Here is a 19,526-nt window from a genome sequence, read left to right as displayed (position 1 = left end):
TCCCATTGATGCCCTTCCACTGAACATACATGTACACTGCCTTTCCAGCCCAAACTGCCTCAGTTTCATCCCAAGCCGACTTTAAATCGCCATCATTTATTAATAAAAAAAATGGTTTTACTTTTTATACGATATGAGATTCTTTGAAAAGCGCTATACAAGTTCAAAAAATGTATGTATAATTGTGCCATTTTTCAGTGCAACTTTTCAATTTAGCTGATTTTAAATAAAACAATTATTTTGGAGAAAAAATGTAGCGCGACATCCGTTAAACATTTAATTCAATTTGTTTGGTCTCACTCGATGTGATGTCAATTCCAGGCCACCAGACCTTGCGGGAGACTGCTCTGCACTTGTTGGCTGCTGGAGGGTGAAGTGTGCCAACACTTCCCTGACAGGAGTAGGCTTCAGTGGTGACACTGAACTTACGAGGGTGACACTGTGTGACGGGTGACCCCTTCTGATGACACTTAGCGTCTCTCCCATGTCCCCTCTCAAGGATGGAGGCCCAGACACAGAAAGAGATTGCAGCTCTGAAACTCTGTGACGGCCACCCCAACATCGTCAAGACTCATGAGGTATACCATGACCAGGTAAGGATTTTTAAAAATGTAACCTTATCTTTTAAATGTTAGTCTCATTTCGATAACAGGCGCTTCTTACAAAAGAGATGTTATCTTTGCTGTCTTTGCTATTCTGGTTAGAAGTGCGTGCTATCGAGTCAGTGGAAACATTGCATTGCATTACATTATATTTCAGTCATTCGGCAGACACTCGCTGGATTCACTGAAGTAGGCAAAACGACCACGTATTTTCATTGAACTTCATTACAGTTTCTTCTCATTGAGATCAAATCTATTTTACCAGAGAGACCTGATATCACAAGCATTGCCGGTAAAAGCCCATCTTCAGAAATGGCCATTTTCTAACCGAACTAGTGATCGTAAGACGAGACTAACTGCAGACGGCCTTATTAAGTCAGAAGTGGAACAGAGCGGATGACTGCGTAAGCCAGATTCCTCCTGGGACGTTCTCCGTCTCCCTCTTCTCTCCTTCATATCGTCCTGTAATAAACACTATACCCCCATATTTCAGATTGTATATACTGTATTTTACTGCAGTACAGCGGCTGCGCCACATACGGGCACATCCACTATAGGTATAGATGAATTAAACCTACACGGAACATATTTCATGTCTGTATGTGGGCTTTTAGATCTCATGAAGGATTTGAGCTTGGTGAGAGAGAAAAAAAACAATTTTCTCCAAATTGGGTCAAACAAGTGTGTGTGTGTGGCTGATATTGGCCATGTTCATTATCTGGGGCCCTTCAGGCCTAGGAGCAGCATTGTAGCTCTGATGAGCTCTGCTGGGTTGTTACTGTACTGTACCTCAGAGAGGGCTGGGCCTAAATGGCATCTTATTTCCTTTTTAAAATACACTACTTCTGACCACAGCCCTGGTCCACTATAGGAGCCCTGGTCAAAATTAGTGCACTATCAAGGGAGCTATTTAGAATTCAGGCAGACCGAGGGCTGTTAACTAGATCAAAGCAGAGCCGCCTTGCTGCGGCTCTCCTCTCCCATTCTGCGTTCCAATTCTACACCTTTCCTCCCAAAGTGTGCACTTGCACACTCCCCGTCAATTGGGACACATACCACCTGCATGGAGAATTGGGACATAGCCAATGGTGTCCAAGTGCATACTTTGGGAGAAGGGTGGAGAATTGGGATGCAGGCCACCTCCCCGCCCCCCTTCCCTCTCTCGGTCTTTGTTCCCCTCTTCGAGCACTAATGAGAAAGCCTACTCTACCCGGCTGCAGTGCCAGACAGATGCAGGTACATTATTCTCTAGTCTCTTTATCAGGGTCCTTTCACTTCAGCCACTCTGTTCTGGTTTCATCTCTCCATCACCGTGAGAGCCCTATTGTTATTAGGACATGTTTCATACAAAATAGAAATGTGGATTCAGGGTTTCTACTGTTTGAATTTTCCAAACAATTTCCGCTGTTGTATAACCACAGCCTTGGCTCAGAGCAATCGATCACATGACTTCCATAAAGCGTGACGTTTCCTATGTCGCATGACCTCAATATTTTTTTTAAAGTTACAAAATACAGTTTTAATAGGGATATTTACGTTCGTATAGGAACTATGGATCGTTGGTCAACATGACTGTACGGCTCTCTTTGGAGACCCTATGGGTAAGTGTGTGTGTGTGTGTGTGTAACTTGCCGTGTCTCTCTCTTTCTCCCCTCCAGCTGCATACGTACCTGGTGTTGGAGCTGCTGCTCGGTGGAGAGCTGCTGGAGAGGATCCGGAGGAAGCGGCACTTCAGTGAGACGGAGGCCAGCCGCATCATGAGGAGACTGGTGTCAGCCGTCAGCCACATGCACGATGTGGGAGTGGTGCACAGGGACCTCAAGCCAGAGGTACTACTATTGAGAGAATGACTGCCCCCTCTCATTGAAGCTGCGGCAGTTCAAGGCCGACAGCGGTACTGCAGGCATTGTTAGCGGAAAACGGGATCCCCCATTATAGGGAATGGAAATAATCTTCGTGACCAATCTTTGTGTAAATACAATACAAATTTGAAGACAATCGTGGTACCAATAATTGCTTCTAATACACCAGATGTATGTCCTTGAACCGGTTATATGAAAATCGCAACACGGAAGAAGTTATTAAGGATATTTTAGTTGCTGATGGCGGCCTGCAGCAACCCGGTCGGCCTTCACTTTGACTTACTCAATGAGGGGGCATAACTGAGCTAGCCTGTAACGTCACTTCCTGGTGTAGCTCAAACTGCGCATGTTATGTCTCCATGAGACACCATCTTAACTGACTTAATTAGGCTTCAATGCGCTATTGAGTCTTCACATAGGAATGAAGGGTGTCAAGTAATCGATGGCTTTCTCCATTTACACACGCTGTCATTGGTACTACTCAACCGTCTAAGCTGCTCCCAGACCTGTGGTCCTCTGTAGCTCAGTTGGTAGAGCATGACTCTTGCTACACCAGGATAGTGGGTTTGATTCCCCCGACCACCTGTACGTAAAATGTATGCATGAGTAGTCGCTTGGATGAAAGCATCTGCTAAATAGTATGTAAATATTTGTTTGAACATAACAAGATTCCAACAACTGAGACATAAACTGAACAAGTTCCACAGATATGTGACGAACAGAAATGGAATAATGTGTCCTTGAACAAAGGTGGGGGGTCAAAAGTAAATCAGTATCTGGTGTGGCCACCAGCTGCATTAAGTACTGCAGTGCATCTCCTCATGGACTGCACCAGATTTGCCAGATCTTGCTGTGAGATGTTACCCCACTCTTCCACCAAGGCACATGCAAGTTCCCGGACATTTCTGGGGGGAATGGCCCTAGCCCTCACCCTCCGATCCAACAGGTCCCAGACGTACTCAATGGGATTTGAGATCCGGGCTATTCGCTGGCCATGGCAGAACACTTGACATTCCTGTCTTGCAGGAAATCACGCACAGAACGAGCAGTATGGCTGGTGGCATTGTCATGCTGAAGGTTCATGTCAGGGTGAGCCTGCGGGAAGGGTACCACATGAGGGAGGAGGATGTCTTCCCTGTAACGCACAGCTTGGAGATTGCCTGCAGTGACAACAAGCTCAGTCCGATGATGCTGTGACACACCGCCCCAGACCATGACGGACCCTCCACCTCCAAATCGATCCCGCTCCAGAGTACAGGCCTCGGTGCAACGCTCATTCTTCGACGATAAAGGCGAATCCGACCATCACCCCTGGTGAGACAAAACCGCGACTCGTCAGTGAAGAGCACTTTTTGCCAGTCCTGTCTGGTCCAGCGACGGTGGGTTTGTGCCCATAGGCAACATTGTTGCCGGTGATGTGGGGGGAGGACCTGCCTTACAACAGGCCTACAAGCCCTCAGTCCAGTCTCTCTCAGCCTATTGAGGACAGTCTGAGCACTGATGGAGGGATTGTGCGTTCCTAGTGTAACTCGGGCAGTTGTTGTTGCCATCCTGTACCTGTCCCGCAGGTATGATGTTCGACTGTACCGATCCTGTGCAGGTGTTGTTAAATGTGGTCTGCCATTGCGAGGATGATCAGCTGTCCATCCTGTCTCCCTGTAGCGCTGTCTTAGGCATCTCATAGTATGAACATTGCTATTTATTGCCCTGGCCACATCTGCAGTCCTCATGGCTCCTTGCAGAATGCCTAAGGCACGTTCACGCAGATGAGCAGGGACCCTGGGCATCTCTCTTTTGGTGTTTTTCAGAGTCAGCAGAAAGGCTTTGGTGTTTTTAGTGTCCTAAGTTTTCATAACTGTGACCTTAATTGCCTACCGTCTGTAAGCTGTTAGTGTCTTAATGACCGTTCCACAGGTGCATGTATATTTAATTGTTTATGGTTCATTGAACAAGCATGGGAAACAGTGTTTAAACCCTTTCCAATGAAGATCTGTGAAGTTATTTGGAATTTTACGAATTATCTTTGAAAGACAGGGTCCTGAAAAATGTCCGTTTCTTTTTTTGCTGAGTTTATTATCTTTATGGGCTGGCTATGCTGCGCAAACAGATCTGGGATAAGGCTGTTGAACCCCTGGAAGTAAAGAACTTGAGGGACACTCCCAACTTATCCTGATGATCTGTATGTATGGTCTAGCTATATACAGTGCGTTCAGAAAGTATTCAGACCCCTTGACCTTTTCCACATTTTGTCCACATTTTGTTACTTTACAGCCTTATGTTTTTTCCCTGCATCAATCTACACAATACGCCATAATGACAAGGCAAAAACAGGTTTTTAGACATTTTTGCAAATTTTTTTACAAATAAAAAAACATCACTTTTACATAAATATTCATACCCTTTACTCAGTACTTTGTTGAAGCACCTTTGGCAGCGATTACAGCCTCGAGTCTTCTTGGGTATGACGCTATAAGCTTGGCACACCTGTATTTGGGGAGTTTCAACCATTCTTCTCTGCAGATCCTCTCAAGCTCTGTCAGGTTGGATGGGGAGCATCACTGCACAGCTATTTTCAGGTCTCTCCAGAGATGTTTGATTGGGTTCAATTCCGGGCTCTGGCTGGGCCATTCAAGGAAATTCAGAGACTTTACCCGATGCCACTCCTGCATTGTCTTGGCTGTGTGCTTAGGGTCGTTGTTCTGTTGGAGGTTGAACCTTCGCCCCAGTCTGAGGTCCTGAGTGCGCGGGAGCAGGTCTTCATCAAGAATATCTCTGTACTTTGCTCTGTTCATCTTGCCCTCAACCCTGACTAGTCTCCCAGTCCCTGAAAAACATCCCCAAAGCATGATGCTGCCACCACCGTGCTTCACTGTAGGGATGGGGCCAGGTTTCTTCCAGACGTGACGCTTGGCATTCAGGCCAAAGAGTTTAATCTTGGTTTTATCAGACCAGAGAATCTTGTTTCTCATGGTCAGAGTCCTTTAGGTGCCTTTTAGCAAACTCCACGGGTGCTGCCATGTTCCTTTTACTGAGTAGTGGCTTCCATCTGGCCACTGTACCATAAAGACCTGATTGGTGGAGTGCTGCAGAGATGGTTGTCCTTCTGGAAGGTTCCCCCATCTCCACAGAGTGACCATTGGGTTCTTGGTCACCTCCCTGACCAAGGCCCTTCTCCCCAGATTGCTCAGTTTGGCTGGGCTGCCCTTCCCCAGATCTGTGCCTCAACACAATCCTTTCTTGGCGTTCTGAGGACAATTCCTTCAACCTCATGGCTTGGTATTTGCTCTGACATGCACTGGCAAGTGTGGGACATTTTATAGACCGGTGTGTGCCTTTCCAAATCCATTGAATTTACCACAGGTGGACTCAAGTTGTAGAAACATCAAGGATGACCAATGGAAACAGGATGCAGCTGAGGTTCATTTAGTGTCTCATAGCAAAGGGTCTGAATACTTATGTAAATAAGGTATATCTGTTTTTTTATTTGTAATAAATTTGCACACAAAAATGACCTGTTTTTGCTTTGTCATTATGGGGTATTGTGTGTAGATTGAGGGAAATGTTTATTTAATCCATGTTGGAATAAGGCTGTAACAAAACAAGATGTGGAGAAATGGACTGAATACTTTCCAAATGTGCTGTACATGTTAATTGCATATGAATAGAATATAACGATCAAAGGCTTGAATGAAGCATGATATTATTTTTTTTAACGTTTATTTTCTCCATCTGGCCAAATGGAACTGAAGCTGGCACTTTAAAAGTGATGCATCTCATCCTTCCTGTCATTAATGGACTAGAAATGGTAACGGGTGTGCCATTGAGATTGCAATTATGCATTCAAATAGTCTCTGGAGCAGTAACAGAAACATGTTTCTCTCTTGAAACCCCGTTCAGAACTTGCTGTTCACAGATGAGAGCGAGAACTCGGAGATAAAGATCATAGACTTTGGGTTCGCCCGGCTGAAGCCCCCCGACAACCAGCTGCTGAAGACGCCGTGTTTCACCCTGGCCTACGCCGCGCCGGAGATCCTCAAATACGACGGCTACGACGAGTCATGTGACCTCTGGAGCCTGGGCGTCATCCTGGTGAGTGGAGGTGGTACGGAGAAGGTGTGAATCCGTATGCCCTTAAGATACATTGGAGGAGAAGATCCAAGGTTCCTTCCCTTAGAACGTCTCCTCCAATTGGGTTTTGAGAAGGATGTCGGGGTGTTCCGAATCCAACCTGAGCCTCTATCTGTACCAATAGCTGCACTTCTGGTAGATCTGGTATTTCATTGATTTGATACAGCTACACAAATTCTAGCTTCAGCAGTTTTATGTTGGCGTTTTGTCAAGGCCGTTCACAAGGGAAGCTGTTCCGGTGTTTTCTGTATCCTGTGTTACGCGGTTAGGGCCTGTCTGATACCCATCTCTATGTTTTATTCAGTACAGGTAACATGCTGCTGTTGTGTTGTGTCCGGTGGTGTGCTGTGCTGCTGACGCACATCAATATTCACCACTAAACCAAGATCTACCGGCAGCACTTAGCTTTATTTTTACTGTACATTTCAGACGCAATGCGCTTCACAGGGAAAAACATCAGTTTAAAAAAACTATGAAAATAAAAACATACATTTTTACTATGCAACAAACATAAGAGGATTAAAAAAAACTAAAGAATAACAAAAAACTGAAAGACAACAAATGCACCCTAAGGAAAAGCAAAGCTAAAAATATGTGTTTTAAGTTCTCTTAATTATGTCCACTGATTCGGCCTGCCTCAGGTTCTCTCTGGCAGGGTATTCCAGAGGCTGGGGGCATAGTAACTAAAAGCTGCCTCTCCATGCCTCTTGTTCCTAGGCTTTGGGATAGTTAAGAGGCCAGTGCCAGAGGACCTACTGGGTACATAACTTAAAAGCATGTCTGACATGTATTGGGGTGCACAAACGTGGATTGATTTACAAACCAATAGAATAATCTTCAAATGTATTCTAGAACTCCAGTGCAGAGAGCTTATTTCAAACCGGTGTAATGTGTGTTCTCTGTCTGGTCTTGGTCAGTACCCGTGCTGCAGCATTCTGTATGTTTTTCAGTTGACCAATGGCTTTCTTGGGAAGACCAGACTGCAGAGCCGCCTTGTAATAATGAGTCCCTCTGTATCAGCCTGCCGTTTCTATGTTCCTCAAGTGGGGGGAAAATGTCTTTTGGTCACATCCCTAATGTGTGTTTCGAAATTGAGTTCCGAATCTAAAATGACACCTCGTTTTTTTTTTTTTTTACCTGGTGTTTTATCTTTATTGCCCGTGAATTCAAATGTGTGGCTAGATTCTCTGTGTGCTTTGGCTCCAACAATAAGTACCTCGGTCTTGTCTTGATTTAGCAGGAGGGAGTTGTGAGCCATCCAAGTATTTAAATCACTAATACAGTATCATTTATTTGTGGTGCTAAAATCCTCTGGTGACACAAATGTGAAGTTGTGTATCGTCTACGTAGCAGTGAAAATCAATGCCGTACTTTGTGACAACGCAACCGAGGGGTAACGTATATAAACTGAACAGTGCCGGACCCAAAATCGAACCTTGTGGAACGCCGCAAGTGATATCTATTTTCTCTTGAGTTATGTTCACCAAGGTTGACAAACAAACTCTTGACCGGTCATAGGCCTAGCCAGAGCAGAGCGGGTCATTTCAATTGTTCATTTTGATCATAACTCAAAATACGAGGGTTTCTTACTCTTTTGTTTACAAACAAGAAGAATGTAAGCAAATTATGTATTGCGTCAAAAGATGGTTAAACGATCTCTTGGATGTCATGGACTGTCAGCCTTTGCATGGAAAGCACTGCTTATGAATTGGAGAAGAGTTGAATTTCCCTAGCCCCATCCCTCAGTGGATTTTTTTGTTTGTTTTTTGAATCGCAGACTAGCTTTTACGACTTTTCTGTGGCCACATGAGGCTGTGGCATTGCTTCCTGCCAGCGGAAATGTCAGTGTAATTCAATGGCCATCTGAAGAGAATAAGAATGAAGAGGGGAGGTGGAGTGAGTGAGGGGGACGGATGGATGGATGGAGAGAGAGAGAGATAGGAAAGAGAGCGAGACGAGGGGCGAGAGAGAGGAAGAAGAGTAGAGAGAGGAAGAGCGATTTCTCTGCATGTCCTCTCAAGCGTGCAGCCTCAGTCCCTTCTCTCTTTCTCTCTGCGTTGGCCCCTAAGGGTAGCGTGTAGTAGTGTGCTGGCTGTGTGTACAGAGCTGTGATGTGACGCTTCCTGACAGACCAGGCTCTGTATAGCAGAGTGCCCTGGAAGCGTAGCAAGCCGATGAGCGCACGCCCCCAGAGACAGACCGACACATGCGCGGCCAAAACGTCTGTTTAATGAGGTATTAGAAACCAGGCCAGCCTTAATCAGGCTTAGGTCCAGTGAGAGTACACCCAGTACATGACTTAATAAGCTCAGGCACAGTTTAAAGATGTGTAGACAACATGTATTCACAACGTCCTCATGTAGGCCACATGTCGGATTCCAAAATATGTATTATTATGTTTAGAATATATGTCTTTTATTATGATTATGTTCCAGTACACCATGCTGTCGGGCCAGGTGCCGTTCCAGTGTCAGGGGAAGAGTTTGACCCACACCAGTGCTGAAGAGATCATGAAGAAGATTAAACAGGGAGACTTCTCCTTCGAGGGCGAGGCCTGGAGGAGTGTCTCGCAGCAGGCCAAGGACCTTATACAAGGTGAGCATGGCAGGTGGAGATGGGGGGAGTTGAAAGGTCAGGGGGGGGGGGGTTGATATGACGTCAACTTCAGGAATGCTTTGCCACGAGGTGAAGGCTGCGTTGGTTCGACTTACTGAATGACTCCGATAATTACTGTGTGTGTGTTTTTCTTGTGGTTCACCCCTAGTTTGGGAAAACATTAGTAAAGGAGTTGATGTGTGAGTCGACCTTAGTGTCGACTGGATGGAGGTGTGACTCCAGCCAGAGTTCAGCGTGTCTTTGGTGCTGCTGCTCACCAGCTGTAATGTTCACCAGGTGTCTGGTCCAGGGCTCTCCAACCTTGTTCCTGGAGAGCTACCGCCCTGTAGGTTTCTCACTCCAACCCGTATCTAGCACGCCTGATTCTAACAGTTAGCTGGTTGATAAGCGGAATCCGTATGGCTGAATCAGGTTTGTTCCAACTGCGGTCGGAGAGAACCTACAGGAGGATAGCTATCCTGGAACATGGTTGGAGAGCCCTGGTCTGGTCTGTTCCCCCCCCCCCCCCCCCCGAGATGCTGTGTTGACATGCATACAGTAGTAGTGCTTGTAATAGCCGTCGTTGGTTTGGTACCTGTAGAGCTGCTGACAGTGGACCCTGACAAGCGGATCAAGATGTGTGGTCTGAGGTACAACACCTGGCTCCAAGACGACAGCCAGCTCTCCTCCAACCCTCTGATGACACCAGACATCCTGGGCTCCTCCACCACCGTGTCCGTACACACCTACGTCAAGGCTACCTTCAACGTGAGCTTTATTCATTCAATCGGGAGGGGAGGGGAGGGGGGGGGGCATGATGAGTGAATGGCAGGTTTGCATTAGAGGAGGCAAGGAGAGTTTTTGAGAATATCCCATATCCCTGTTTCAGTTCTTCCAAAAGGGATGGGGTGATGGCGGGTATGAATCCATTCGTGTTTTTATGAATGTGTTTTAGCCTCGTGAGTGTGTTTACTATTGTTGATTTCTTGTTTGTAATTGTATTTATGGACCCCCCGCATTGGCTGCTGCCAAGGCAATTCTCGTTGTTTTTATTGTGGTATTGGGTTCTGCTTCTCCAGGCGTTCAACAAGTGTAAGCGGGAGGGTTTCCGTCTGCAGACGGTGGACAAGGCCCCGCTGGCCAAGAGGAGGAAGATGAAGAAGACCAGCACCAGCACAGAGACCAGGAGCAGCTCCGGTGAGAGTACCCACTCCTCTTCCTCCTCCTCCCAGTCCCACCAGGACACCCACTCCTCTTCCTCCTCCTCCCAGACCCACCAGGACACCCACTCCTCTTCCTCCTCCTCCCAGACCCACCAGGACACCCACTCCTCTTCCTCCTCCTCCCAGACCCACCAGGACACCCACTCCTCCTCCTCCCAGACCCAGCAGGTGAAGCCGGGTGGAGACCCCAACCCTCCACCCCAGCCCTCCAACACCACCCCTGTCACGACACCCCTCGCCCTGGGCTCAGACAGCGCCCCTGCCCCGGAACGCCCGCTCCCTCCAGCCTTCCACTTCTCACAATGAGAGAGAGAGACAGACGGTGTATTAGAGGTGAATCACCCTGAGCAAGGCTGATTCGCTAATCTTCATTTGTAGGTCAGTCTTTCTGTGCGGTCACATGCAGTCGATCTCGAAACATGCACTGAGCGAGCGAGGGGAAAGAAGGACTGCGCCGTCAGAAAGACAGCTGGACAGACGGCAGGGAGAGCCCTCTATCGTTCTCTTGCTCTCCTTCCATGGCAGCTCGCAGTCAGTCACACGCATGGACAGCAAGGCGCACGCACGCCTCCAAACTGAGCACGCAGCGGGAGCAGGAGCCACCTCTCAGTCATCGCTAGCAATAGACACACGCCACATGAAAAGGGCTGGCCTATGGATTCAGGGATAGACAGCGGAGAGAACCCTCTTCAACCACAACTCTGTTTCAGTCGTGTCTTGTTTGTTGCTTAGTTTGTCAGGAATGTAGGTGGTCGTCCTGGTTGTGTTTCTTCTGGGTTTTTAATGCTGTGTTGCTTTACTTTAAAGATGGAGCGTTAAGCTACAAGTACTGCAGCTTATCACATTGGGATGAACCTCTAGGTTTTTAAAGCAGAGCACATATTTTGCAGCATTTTATGTACGACAATAATGCAGACCCGAAATTCTTTCTTGTTTTCGTTAACTTATTATTGGTTCACAACTGTTTATGATAGATAGATATGCTCAGACCACCAACCTGAGATCTAGACCCCTAGACCCCCTTGAGCTATAGAGGCAGTTTATCCTCATTGCAAAACGTTTCAATGGCAGGTTGATGTTATGTTTCAGGCCTAGTCAGTGTTTTGTTGTGGACTACAAATAGTAGGGTAGGATCCTCAAATACATAAACTTGTCTTGAAGGTGGCAGGGGAGTTTCAAGTACTGTGCCAAAAACCTCTGCCGTTTCTACATTAGATGCTGTCACTTGCCCTTGTGTGTCAGACTAGAACTGTGTGTGTGTGTGTGTGTGTATTCTCTGTCTCTCTGTCTGTCTCTCTGTCTCTGTCAAAAGTTTTAGAACACCTACTCATTCAAGTGTTTTTCTTTATTTTGACAATTTTCTACATTGTAGAATAATAGTGAAGACATAAACTATGAAATAACACACATGGAATCATGTAGTAACCAAAAAAAGTGTTCCAAAAATCCAAATATATTTGAGATTCTTCAAATAGCCACCCGTTGCCTTGATGACAGCTTTGCACACTCTTGGCATTCTGTTAACCAGCTTCATGACATAGTCACCTGGAATGCATTTCAATTAACAGGTGTACCTTAAGTTAATTTGTGGAATTTCTTTCCTTAATGGGTTTGAGCCAATCAGTTGTGTTGTGACAAGGTAGATGTGGTATACAGAAGATAGCCCTGTTTAGTAAAATACCAAGTCCATATTATTACAAGTTTCTTCAAGTGCAGTTGCAAAAACCATCAAGCGCTATGATGAAACTGGCTCTCATGAGGACTGCCACAGGAAAGGAAGACCCAGAGTTACCTATGCTGCAGAGGATAAGTTCATTACAGTTACCAGCCTCAGAAATTGCAGCCCAAATAAATTCTTCAGAGTTTCACAGAGTTCAGAGGAGACTGCGTGAATCAGGCCTTCATGGTCAAATTGCTGCAAAGAAACCACGACTAAAGGACACCAATAAGAAGAAGAGACTTGCTTGGGTCAGCAAACACGAGCAATGGACATTAGAATGGTAGAAATCTGTCCTTTGGTCAAATGAGTCCAAATTTGATATTTTTTGTTCCAACCGCCGTGTCTTTGTGAGACGCAGAGTAGGTGAACGGATGATCTCTGCATGTGTGGTTCCCACTGTGAAGCACGGAGAAGGAGGTGTGGGGGTGCTTTGCTGGTGACACTATGATTTATTTAGAATTCAAGGCACACTTAACCAGCATTGCTACCACAGCATTCTGCAGCGATACGCCATCCCATCTGGTTTGCGCTTAATGGGACTATTTGTGTTTCAACATGACAATGACCTCACACACCTCCAGGCTGTGTAAGGGCTATTTGACCAAGAAGGAGAATGATGTAGTGCTGCATCAGATGACCTGGCCTCCACAATCCCCCGACCTCAACCCAATTGAGATGGTTTGGGATGAGTTGGACCGCAGAGTGAAGGAAAAGCAGCCAACAAGTGCTCAGCATATGTGGGAACTCCTTCAAGACTGTTGGAAAAGCATTCCAGGTGAAGCTGGTTGAGAGAATGCCAGGAGTGTGCAAAGGGTGGCTATTTGAAGAATCTCAAATATAAAATATATTTTGATTTAAGATGTATTTTTGGTTACAATATGATTTCATGTGTTATTTCATAGTGGCAATGTAGACAATAGTACAAATAAAGAAAAACCCTTGAATGAGTAGGTGTGTCCAAGCTTGACTGGCACTGTGTCTGGCTCTGCTTCAGACTACTACAAACAGTTCACTTGTTCCTATTTTTATAGGAACATAAAATGAATCTCCTTTCATCATGTCTTTCTCTGTTTTATAGCGTTGCAGGACTGAGATTATGGTTGGTTCGCGTTCTTGGGACTCGCACTGTGGTTTGAACTCTTGTGATGCACATCTTGACATGCTGCTTTGCGAAGAGCGCCTCTACTCGGCTTTCTTTATCTACTTCCGTTTGAAAGCATTGACTATTTAGAAACGGCATTCTGTGGAAACACACTTTTAGGTAGCTACCTGTAAAGATCTGCGTGTGATGTTTCCTTTCTATGCAAGTACTCAGACATGTTTGCCCATCCGAATCGTATTGGTGAGGATACTTCATGCCTGAATATCTGTGTGACACTGTCTGACTGTCAGAGGCTAGAACTTGTTTATTTCTAGACAACAGGGCACAGGGACTTTTCAGCTGGCTTTTCGGTTGAGGGCTTCATTTGAACTTAGTTCATGCTGAAACCATTCATATATTATTGCTCTCCCTATTTCATGCAGTCAACTCCAAAAAAGGTCTGGACCTATAGCTTGATATGCCAACAGGGAACACTGTTTACGCACGCACGCACACACACACACACACACACACACACACGTACTTCTCAGTTTCATGGACTAAAAGGTTGAACCCTAGAAGCTAAATAGTACAAAAAGCTCTTCTCTTCTGACTTCAGTCTGCATGAGTTCCCTCCCTGCTTCTTTTCTGCCCCATTAAACCTAAAGTTGTTTGGGTCTATTAATAGACTAGAGAGCACAGCCACAGAAGAGAGGAAGCAGGGGATGGGAGGACCGGAAGAGAGGGTGAGGGGGGGATGTTAAGGAGAACGGGAGGGAGGAGAGGAAGGAGTGTGTCCTATATTGAACTCTCCTTTGGGAGCTGGGAGTCTAATCTGCTGTAGTGCTGGTCTGTTTGTTCCAGAAAGGGACATGCTCAACTCTCTCTCTCGTACGGTTTCGTGTCATTTTAGGTCAGACTCGCTCCAAGCTGACTTGTCTTTTTTATTAACATCTTCACACTTATTTGTGTGCCGCCCAAACATTTTTGTTCCCAATTTAATTTGTAATGTGCATCCTCACTCCTAGCTATGCTATTTTGAAATGAGCTCGACCCCCACTTGTCTGGTTCCTGTTGCCAGGTGAGTCCTGTGCCTGCTCAGCTATGAGGGCTGAGGCACTGCCCATGGGCTTGGTTCTCTCCCACCACTACATGCAATACTATTGGTGGTACAGACGGACACATCCCACATTGTCTTGGGCATGGTTCTCTGGAGTTTGACTTCCTGAATAGTACTGTAGCGGTGGGTCCTTTCAATAGGCTATATCCTAAATATCCAACCTTCTAACATGCAAATCAGCTTTAATTTTTATCGACCTTTGCACTTTTGATAGTTTTTTTTTTTTACCATGTTTTTTTGTTGTTGGAGAAATTCAATTTATGGTTTGTTCACGGTAGGTAATTGTCTTCCATTTGGAACGGAACATCAGTCGACGTAATTAATGACACTACTGCTTACCCCTTTAGTTACTGCAAGGGCATATGTAGCCTAGCCATCACTGTGAAAACAATACCTGTGTGTTTGGTCCATTTGACATGCAGTATATGGTTTGGTCACTTAATACCCCATCATTCAGGTGTGCAGGCCAGCCAAACCATGGATGTTCTTCGATACGGCATTAGGTTATGAACTGAAGCACATAGCGGGGTTCTGGGTCTTTTTCAATATTGTCTATGCATGTAAAATGATGGTGTGTGTGTATATGCGCTGTTGTTCGCTGTGAATCAGGTCCTATTATTTTAGTCCCGTTAAAATAGATGAATCTTACATGCATCCTAAATTAGAAAAGAATTTGTTCTACTGAGATGTTTATGTGATTTGGTTTGATCACGAGTTTCATAAGAGAATAGATTTCCAGTGGCTGTTCTAATTCTGAAGTTTACAAGGGACATTTTCTTACTTCAAGAACGAGGAATCATGAAAACAACACCTGTGCATTGATTTGAATAGCTTTAGCATCATAGAACATGTTTATTTAAATTTGTGTTGTCTATCAAATTAAAATGTAATTCATTTTTGTATTTTTATTTGAAAGTAAAAATAGTAAATTAAGTTAAGCAAAGGTCATAAAACTACGGAGTGCCATGTCCAACGGCAGCCACAAGAGGGCAGCGTTGGCCAGCTCCTGGCTCTAATGAACTGGTACTGAGGGACCGTCCTAATTCTCTTCTCTGTAGCTCATTATCCACTCACTGTGCAACATTAGCGACTATATATTTTATATTTATCCATAGAAAAAGGCTTTAAGAAAATATTTGGAAGAAGTTATTTCATAGCTATTATATCAAATATGTTAATTTTGTTTTGTTATCTAGCTGGGCTAGAAATTGTATTTGCGTTAAGAGTCATAGAAGTTAGGGAGATACGTGTACATTTAAGAAATAACTAAAATAATAATCGTATTTTTCTTTGTGTCCTAATGCTGTAATTATGCTATGCCATAAGATTCTAAACGGTATGACTTTTAAAAAATATCATTCAAATGCATGTATCCAATGCAGTGGGTTGTCTTGAAATGGGAGAATAACATTGAATAGTAATGAGAGGATTTTTTTTTAAAGCTGTGTTTCAAACGATGAATTTTGATGTGATTTCTACTGTGTTTTGTTTGTCAGGAAAATAAGGTTAACGTTTGTGTGTGTGGCCCTTGTATTACATTGTTTTGGGTGAGAACGAGTTGAATCAACTCGCATATTATCATTGGAAGGGAGTGTGTGTTTTGTTTTGTAAACCAATCCTGTTGGTATTGCTTGTTTGTGGTCTGTTTAAATAAATGTTTATTAAAAAAAAAAGTGAAGGGCATTAAGGTTTTTGATTATTTTATATAGAAAATAATGTAATACTGTAAAATATCTAAGTTCAAGTCTTGTAGTACGAATGTTTTGGTAATAGACAGCTATATCTGGCTGTACCATGAATTAACTAATTTGGCAGAGATTTAATATTAAAAGGAATTGATGTCTATGATTATTTAATTACTTCATAGCGACTTGGTTTAGTAGAGATTGTTTCACATTCTCAGTACCTCAAAGCTAAGCATGGAGGAGTCCATATTTTATAAACTGTATTTTCCTACCAATAGTTACTGTTCAGTATCTGGACAGCAGAGGGGGCTCAGTGTCTGTGGCTCTGTCAGTGGTATTCCCAGCCAGTGTTATGTGAGTTGTCATGGCTGTGTCAGTCGTGCTATTCCCAGGGAGAATGTATGGCAGCATCATTCTACTACCAAGTAAATGAAATGCAGTCAACCATCGGAGGGTTGCTTCAGTTGTGTCTGACTGAAATGTTGACGTGATATTCAAGGAAAGAAGCACTGTGCTTGAAATATATAACTTTTATGTGTTAACTTTTAAGCCCAAATGTCTTATTCAGTCGATCTGAATTCTGGGCTTTATTCTTGGACTCTTGGACAGTACAGCACTTAGTTGTCAGCTCTTGTTCAATAAAGGTAAACCTAATTTAATGAAGTCGCTTTCGTAAGATTTTTGCCCTTTTGCAACTGATGCAGCGAGTGAGGGAGACTGAAAGAGTAGCAGATGGAACAGGGAGTCTGTGTTTTTGAAGGGGCAGGACTGTGGGAGAGGGTAGGGGTTGGGAGGTATCCAAGGGGGGCAGGACTGTCTTGGGGGGGGGGGGGGGGGATATGACTGGGGCAGCCGTATGATAGAGTGCTTTGGGGTGGGTTATGGTTGGTGGTGGTGGTGTGTGTGTGTGTGGTAGGTGGGATTTGACTGGAGAGGGGTGAAGTGAAGTGGCTTTGGATCCTGGAGAGAGACTGGGACCCTGGATGCCATTTCCTTTTGTTGCCCTCCAGTTTTGACTGGCTTGCCCTGGCCCAGCATGATGATGATGATGGGGCTGTTTCTATTCTCTCTTGCCTCCCCCCTTTCTACTCTCACCCCACCCGGACCCCCTTTCCTTGTCCTGTTCCCAAAGCGATGTTCGGCATTCCTGGGGGCCACCAGTGAAGCAGCTTTAGATGGAGGGCCGCTGGTTCCTGGGTGGCCTCTTGTGCACCGGCCCCTGGAGGAGGAGACAATGTCTTATTAATTGACTGGGCGTCTTGTCCTGGGATGAGGGGAGGAATTTGGAGAGGGGGAAGAGAGAGCGGGGAGTGGTGACTGGTAAAGATTCATTGGACACTTTCCCCAATTTATTATTTTATGATTCACATCACTGGGGCGGGGGCTAATGATGTAGAAAAATTCACTAAAACTGTATATTGCCCAAAATGTCTGTCAGGATTTGTTTGATATCCCTTATAAAATACTATTTTAATCTTTAGTTTTCAGCTTTATGTGAAACTTGGTTTTGCATCTGGGATATACATTGCCTTTTAATTTTTTTTATTTAACCTTTATTTAACTAGGCAAGTCAGTTAAGAACAAATTCTTATTTACAATGATGGCCTACCGGGGAACAGTGGGTTAACTGCCTTGTTCAGGGGCAGAACGACAGATTTTTACCTTGTCAGCTCGGGGATTCGATCCAGAAACCTTTTGGTTACTGGCTCAATGCTCTAACCACTACCTGCCGCCCCTTAAAGTTTTCACAACCCTTGACTTTTCTACCTTTTGTTCTGTTACAAATGAGGATTAAAATGGATTTAATTGTCTTTTTTCTTCAATGATCTACACAAATACTCTAATGTCGAAGAAAAATTCTAACCTTTAAAGATAAATGAAAAATAAAACCTAATATATCTTGATTACAAAAGTTTTCAACCCCCTGAGTCAATACATGTTAGAATCACATTTGGCAGCGATTACAGCTGTAAGTCTTTTGGAGTAAGTCTCGAAGAGCTTTGCATACCTGGATTGTACAATATTTGCACATGGTTTGTTTTTAATCTCTTCAAGCTCTGTCAAATTGGTGTGTCTTGCCATAGTTTTTCAAGACGATTTTAATTCAAAACTTTAAGTAAGCCACTCAGGAATATTCAATGTCGTCTTGGTAAGCAACTCCAGTGTATATTTGGCCTTGAGTTTTAGGTTATTGTCCTGCCTAAAGGTGATTTTGTCTCCCAGTGTCTGTTGGAAAGCAGACTGATCCCAGGTTTTCTAGGATTTTGCCTGTGCTTTGCTCCATCCAGTTTCTTTTTATCCTGAAAAACTCCCTAGTATGTGCCGATGTCAAGCATGCCCGTACCATGATGCAGCTACCACCATGCTTGAAAATATGGACAGTGGTATTCAGGAATGTGTTTGTTGGATTTGCCCCAAACATAATGCTTTGTATTCAGGACCAAATGTAAAAAAAAATTGCAGTATTACTTTATTGTATTATTGCGAACATGGTGCATGTTTTGGAATATTTGTATTCTGTACAGACTTCCTTCTTTTTACTCTGTCATTTGGGTTAGTATTGTGGAGTAACTACTCAGTTTTCTCCTATCACAGCCATTAAACTCTGAAACTGTTTTAAAATCATTATTGGCCTTATGGCTAAATCCTTGAGCGGTTTCTTTCCTCTCCGGCAGCTGAGTTGAGAAGGATGCCTGTATCTTTGTAGTGACTGGGTGTATTGATACACCATCCAAAGTGTAATTAATAACTTCACCATGCTCAAAGGGATATTCAATGTCTGCTTTTTTTTTTTACCCATCTACCAATAGGTGCCCTTCTTTGCAAGGCATTGGAAAGCCTCCCTGGTCTTTGTGGTTGAATCTGTGCTTGAAATTCAGTACTTGACTGAGGGACCTTACAATTATCTGTATGTTTGGACTACTATTGTACACAGAGTGACTCCATGCAACATATTATGTGACTACTGAACGTATTTAGGGTTGCCATAACAAATGGGTTGAATACTTATTGACGAAAGACATTTCCGATGACATTTTTTGTATTAATTTGTAGAAATGTCTAAAAACAAAATTCCACTTTGACATTGCGGGGTATTGTGTGTTGATCGGTGGCACACAATCTCAATTTAATCCATTTTACATTCAGGCTGTAACAACAACGTGTGGAAAAAGTCTCAAGGGTTGTGAATACCTTCTGAAAGCGCTCAATCTAACCACAGACTGAATAGACAGACCTACAGACAGCCATCTCATCCATCCTTCTCCAATCAAGGAGAACTTGTTGGGCAGTCAGACACTGTCAGGCAGGTTTGATGGAGTGGGACATGGGGGTGGGGTGTGTGTGTGTGTGTGTGTGTGTGTGTGTGTGTGTGTGTGTGTGACAAGTGCAGTGTCTCCCCATGTGGTCCCCCCCCCCCCCAGGTGCCCTAACCCTAATCCCATTACATGTGTCCCCATTAGGCCTAGTGGGGGGGCCATTGTCCCTATAGCCCTCCCAATCACCCCAGAC

At 44.5% G+C, this 19,526-nt stretch overlaps 1 protein-coding gene across 1 annotated transcript in view; it reads left to right on the top strand.

Annotated features, from left to right (window-relative positions):
* Nucleotides 1-10,716, top strand: part of rps6ka5 (ribosomal protein S6 kinase, polypeptide 5) — a 35,963-nt gene extending 25,247 nt beyond the window's left edge. The window contains exons 12-17 of the mRNA XM_039009128.1: nucleotides 500-593; nucleotides 2,261-2,431; nucleotides 6,362-6,553; nucleotides 9,028-9,187; nucleotides 9,789-9,955; nucleotides 10,267-10,716. Coding sequence (XP_038865056.1) covers nucleotides 500-593; nucleotides 2,261-2,431; nucleotides 6,362-6,553; nucleotides 9,028-9,187; nucleotides 9,789-9,955; nucleotides 10,267-10,716 — 1,234 coding nt within the window. The remainder of the gene's footprint in view (nucleotides 1-499; nucleotides 594-2,260; nucleotides 2,432-6,361; nucleotides 6,554-9,027; nucleotides 9,188-9,788; nucleotides 9,956-10,266) is intronic.
* The last annotated feature ends 8,810 nt before the right edge of the window (nucleotides 10,717-19,526 follow it).

This window comes from Salvelinus namaycush, chromosome 15, assembly GCF_016432855.1.
Source record: "Salvelinus namaycush isolate Seneca chromosome 15, SaNama_1.0, whole genome shotgun sequence".
Taxonomy (NCBI): domain Eukaryota; kingdom Metazoa; phylum Chordata; class Actinopteri; order Salmoniformes; family Salmonidae; genus Salvelinus; species Salvelinus namaycush.
The sequence above is the reverse complement of the archived record's forward strand: the minus strand, read 5'-3'. Positions and strand labels throughout refer to the sequence as shown.